This window comes from Amblyomma maculatum, chromosome 6, assembly GCF_055883805.1.
Source record: "Amblyomma maculatum isolate TAMU_Amacu chromosome 6, ASM5588380v1, whole genome shotgun sequence".
Lineage (NCBI taxonomy): Eukaryota > Metazoa > Arthropoda > Arachnida > Ixodida > Ixodidae > Amblyomma > Amblyomma maculatum.
In genome coordinates this window covers 31,950,072-31,955,618 of record NC_139349.1, presented here as the reverse complement: position 1 = coordinate 31,955,618, position 5,547 = coordinate 31,950,072, and the positions used below count along the sequence as shown (strand labels likewise).

At 46.7% G+C, this 5,547-nt stretch overlaps 1 protein-coding gene across 1 annotated transcript; it reads left to right on the top strand.

Moving 5' to 3' along the window:
• The first annotated feature begins 865 nt into the window (after positions 1-865).
• Positions 866-2,410, top strand: LOC146185409 (testicular acid phosphatase homolog). Its single transcript, XM_084605523.1, has one exon. The coding sequence runs from the start codon at positions 1,167-1,169 to the stop codon at positions 2,337-2,339; it is 1,173 nt and encodes a 390-aa protein (XP_084461649.1). The 5' UTR covers positions 866-1,166; the 3' UTR covers positions 2,340-2,410.
• The last annotated feature ends 3,137 nt before the right edge of the window (positions 2,411-5,547 follow it).

Below are 5,547 nucleotides of genomic sequence, written 5' to 3'. Positions count from 1 at the left end.
TAATTTGTGTTTACTTCCCACTTGATTCGGGCGCAGCGTAAGTATTATTGTTAGTGCTTTATAAGCTATAACTTTGACATTTAGTGATGGTAGCTTGCTTCGGAGCGCTTAACAACTAGCTCTTCTTCACAGTAAGAAAACTCCCCGCAAGCATAATTACGCCAGCTACAGGGAAAAAAGTTTGTGGAAAGCGTACGAGAGATTCGAATTTGCTTTTTATTAAGTCTCGTGTTCAGGTTTTGCATACAACAAACGCGGGTACCTCGAATGATCATCTGTACATTATTACTGGCACATCATTAAAAGCGCTCAACAGCGATTATGTGATGGAGTTGTTATTGGTATTTCCGGCACTAAATTCTTTTATGTAACAATGCTTTATGACAGCTGCACGGAGCTTTAATTAAAGTGTGTTTTATGAGGAGCTTTTATTATCATTACTCTTTGATGGGGCGCATAAATTGCTTTGTTAATGCATTTATCGAAGAAGTTATTGGTTGTTCTGCATCTTTCTCAAATTTAACCTCTACGTATACTTATGTATAGCGATATCGACTTGCAATAAATTACTCTAATGTGCTAAAAAATGAATTATTCATTAAGAAAAAAGGATTTTCAGTATTCAGTAAAACAGAAAACATTTCCCTGAAATAAACGTTTTACGACAGTTCAATATGCATCAAAAAACAACTTATCTTTACGCTACTACTTGCAAAAGAGACGCAGACATGCTTGAAACATCAAAACACCTCTTCAAACAAGGCAAACAACTATTGCAATCTTATCATGGCAAAAACCGCACCGAACGGAGCATCGAGATAGTGGCAAGCTGCGCATGCACAATGCACGAAAGGGCTGACGGGGCTTGTCACGCGGTGTACCTTGTCCTGCTAGCCAGGCACTTTCATATACCAAGGAAACAACACTGGTTGCAGTGCAAGCTGTTCTGCACATACCGCTGATTAGTCCTAAGTGAGATGTCGTCGGCGCGTCGAAAACCCGTCCAAGGATACGTGTCATATGTTTGACTCAAAAGGGAGTGAGTTCGTGCCGCTCGTCTTGTTTCGCGATAGGACTGACGAAGACAACGAAGACGTCACATTCCGCCTTGTGAACAAAGAAGTTCGAAATTCAATCCCCTACACCTCGTTCAAGAGCAAAGCGACATGCGGATTTTCCTGTTGCTGGTACTACTACCGTTGGCAGTGTTGGCTGACTCCAGCATTCATTCTCCTGGATCCTCACTACTGAGGCACGTTGTGGTCATCTTTCGTCATACCGATCGTGCGCCGCTCACGACATTCGCGGGTGATCCCAACAAGCACCATCGGTGGCCACTTGGCTACGGACAGTTGACGTCACGCGGTCGCGCCAACGCTTACGGCCTGGGAAAGTGGCTGCGAAACCGCTACGGAAACTTTCTCACCGACAACCCACGCGAAGTGGACGCACGCAGCAGTCCAGTTCCGCGTTGCTTCGAGACAGCCGCATTGGTGCTGTACGGCCTCTACCCTGCAAACAGGGAACAGAAACAATGGCAGCCCGACCAGACGTGGCAGCCGATACCAATAACGCGACTCCCAGACGGCGCCGACCTGTACTCGGCCATCTGCGCGCCACGCTTGCGCGAAGCGATACGCAACGTCGTCAACGTTGAAGAACCGGCATCTTTCGGCAACTCATCGCCAGGGCGGAGCCACTTCGGAACAGTCGGAAGCGTGCTCGAATTCGTCGCGAGGATGACGAATTTCACCGGTGACCGTTCATCTCGAAAGTTTGTCGCTCTCACGAAGACCTTGGACGCTATGTCTGTGGCGAGAGAATATGACTTGCCATTGCCGACCTGGGCCTCGAGATACTGGCTTGAACTGGAATGGACCACCCACATGATGCTGAAAGAATTTTCGCGTTCCCAGATGGACCACATGGGTGGCGCCCTGCTGAAGGATGTCTTAGCCAAGTTGATGCCCGCGGAACAGCACGCCTCTTCGGTTATGCGGGGAGGCTCCGATTTGGACGAGGTACCGAGTAAGCTGACGTTAATGTCCTATCATGACATTAACATTGTAAGCATCATGATAGGCCTGAACGGCACTTTTGAAGGGAGACCTCCTTATGGAGCCGCATTACTTCTGGAAATATTCACGTTAACTTCCACAGTAATGCCAGATCTTTACGTGCGACTCCTGTACAAAGCAGGCGACTCTCTTTCCAGTCTTGTATTAGAAGGATGCAACGATCCGTGCTCACTCGAGCATTTTGGCGAGCTTTTGGAACGGAAGTTCAAACCAGTGTCTAGAACAGCCTGCGACTGGAACGAACATCAGCCTCTCCTTTGAGGACAAATTCAATTTTGTTTTTCGCTTTTATTTTTCTCCATCTTTTGGCAATAAATTCTGCTCAGGTTAAATGCGCTTTTCAAATAGATCTTCAGAATATACTATTTTCCAGTGGGGATATATAACCTATGATATGTATCATTCCTTTAGACCCTTTCTAACCTTTTAATTTTGTTGAGCTGCACATAGCATTCTGAAAAAAAAAAAAAGAGAGAGAGAGAGAAATTTTGAGTTTTGTGGAACGTTTGGAAACTTGCGAAAATAGCCTTGCCCATATAGTCTGGAAAACAGCAGGTTTTACTGAGCCGTGGAGAAGCCTGACCCAGTCTCGTCCACTTATGGAATGCTGTTTAGCCTGCGAGTTTGCGACGAATTCCGTCTGCTCTTCCTATCACGCTTTCTGCAGGCTAGTAAGGCTTGGCTTCACTTAACAAAGCACTCGGAAGTGAAAGACGAAATTAAAGCCTGACCACAGTTCACGACATGCGGAGCATTTTCAGCGCCGTAATTGTGTATTGCCCGGAGACTGCTGTGTTGAATTTTCATCCTGTCTTCATAAGTGTGTGCACTCCCTCTTAGACCACGTTTTAATACTGTGCCCCAGTTCTGGAGCATATATCACATGCGACGAGGCGGGCGAAAGGGAAAAAAAATTCTGCGCTGGAGTTTCCCCTCGAAAGAAATTAGCCGGTGCCTGAATACAATTCCCTTGCAGAAGAGTCGGCGACGTCATCATCGGCGGAGCTTCTACCTGGGACACAACGGAGAATGGTGACTGCCCGAAGCGTTTTAATCAAGCCCCTGCTTTTCTATCTATCCTCCTCCCCTCTTTGCTTCTCAGGAGATCCCGGTACTCGCCGGTTGGCTTTCTTTCGATGTTTCCCGGTGATTCCGACGCTCTGTGCTAAATGGGCGCAAAGTAAAACCAGCAAAGGAATGGAAGCATGGACGAGTCGACTCTCTTCTTCAAGACGTAGCCGAGATATATATATATAAAAAAGGGAGAAATAGAAAAGAAGGTGAGGGTGAATGGCGGCGAGCACTCGCACGAGGATCGGAAGAGCAAGGATTTTCCGGGGCTAGACTGGCCTTTATTCCCTCTTGTCAGCGACAGGCGTGTAATTAAGTCGAATAGGGACGATGCGAGCTACTGCTCCTCTGCAGCCATCTTGGTGCAGTCGCGGCTACAAGCCGGTCCGACCGATAATCCCTCGGCAGAGCTCGTCGCAGGCTGCCCTTGACGTTGCTGCTGCCACGGCGAAGCGGAATGAGGGAATCAACTGACCATGGAGCTGCCGTCTTGGGAAAGGTCTGGTCTGCTTGGCCCAGCTGTCTAACGGCGCGGTTCTTTTCGGTGCTTAAGTCACCAAATGCGTTAAGACGGCTTTACCTTTCTCGGTTAGTGGCTGTTTATTTCCGCGGTGAGAGTGCCTTTTAATGAGTCACACGATACTTGATGTGGCGTGCACGTTGCGGTCCTGGAAAGGCGTCTTTTCTTCACTGTTGAAGGTATTAGCGATCACGGAAGTGAGTAAGCAGCACTAGATCCGCCGCAAGGGTGTCGATGTGTGTGTGTGTGTGTGTGTGTGTGTGTGTGTGTGTGTGTGTGTGTGTGTGTGTGTGTGTGTGTGTGTGTGTGTGTGTGTGTGTGTGTGTGTGTGTGTGTGTGTGTGTGTGTGTGTGTGTGTGTGTGTGTGTGTGTGTGTGTGTGTGTGTGTGTGTGTGTGTGTGTGTGTGTGTGTGTGTGTGTGTGTGTGTGTGTGTGTGTGTGTGTGTGTGTGTGTGTGTGTGTGTGTGTGTGTGTGTGTGTGTGTGTGTGTGTGTGTGTGTGTGTGTGTGTGTGTGTGTGTGTGTGTGTGTGTGTGTGTGTGTGTGTGTGTGTGTGTGTGTGTGTGTGTGTGTGTGTGTGTGTGTGTGTGTGTGTGTGTGTGTGTGTGTGTGTGTGTGTGTGTGTGTGTGTGTGTGTGTGTGTGTGTGTGTGTGTGTGTGTGTGTGTGTGTGTGTGTGTGTGTGTGTGTGTGTGTGTGTGTGTGTGTGTGTGTGTGTGTCGACAGAGATGTTCGCACAGTGAGAAGCTCAAACCGAGAGTTCAAGTCTCTTACACGGGCCTCTAAATAGAGGACTGCATTTTGGTAACCACTAACATAGTCGTAAAGCGCGCCTCTCCAAAAGCAAAAAAAGGTCGTAGTCTATATTTAGGACTGCCAGAGAAAAGAAAACAACTGAACTCCAGAATTGCTCTCAAATAAAGTTTTATAGACAAACAAAAGAGTATCTCCGCGCATACCGAATTTCTTATGCCTAATTCTAATCAGTCGGCTAAGGGCCCGCTCACCTTTAAGGCGATTTCTTTTGATATGAGGCCACCAGTATAATTGAGAGTAGTATAATACATCCAAGTATAAGGATTCAACCTGTGGGATCTGTGAATCGCAATATGCAAGGGACATATGAAAAGGGTGTGCCGGTGGGAAAACGAGTACTGAGGATTTCTTCACGTTAGGAATTACTTTTACCTTACCCAGCCAAATTTCAATTGCATTCAAGTTGGCCTGCAATAACTGGCATAAGGATTGAATATTTTTTTGCAGGAGAGAAACAGGCAATATCATCCGCATACACATACACTTTTATACTTGGGTGAAGAGAAATATCCTTCGTTAATATTATTACGTTAGGCGATGCATGCGCTGATATGCACATAATAAGGAAAAAGAAGAATCTCGGTAGATTTTGGCGAAGACAACGACGACGTTCGAACAGTGTCGGCTGGTGCCTGCAGGAAAGGCCTGTTGTGTGAAAGCCTTGTCTCCCGGCTCCACTCTCTGCAACCTCAAGCTGAACTACCCCCCCCCCCCCCCCCCCGTAACAATATATTAAAAAGCAATGGAGATAGCACCGATCCCTGAGGCACACGTCTAGTTTGGTAATAAGTTTCAGATGCTAAAGAACCTCTAGTGCAGAAAAAGTTTCTCTTCTTTAAGAATTCTTTTAGCCATGCAATAAATGTAAAAAGGTGGCCTAATTCCGTCTATCTTATTCGACAGTATAGAGTGCTATACGCTGTTATATGATTTGGCGATATCCAAGGTGGCCAATGCCAACACTTCTTTCTTTTTCATTGCAATCCGAATTCTACTCTTCAAATCTACATGAGCTGTAAAAATCGAGCAACGCTGACATCTGTTCATCATTAAAGGCATTCAGG

Coding starts and splice junctions, on each gene's coding strand:
- LOC146185409 (XM_084605523.1), top strand. CDS start 1,167: ATGCGGATTTTCCTGTTGCTGGTACTACTACCGTTGGCAGTGTTGGCT.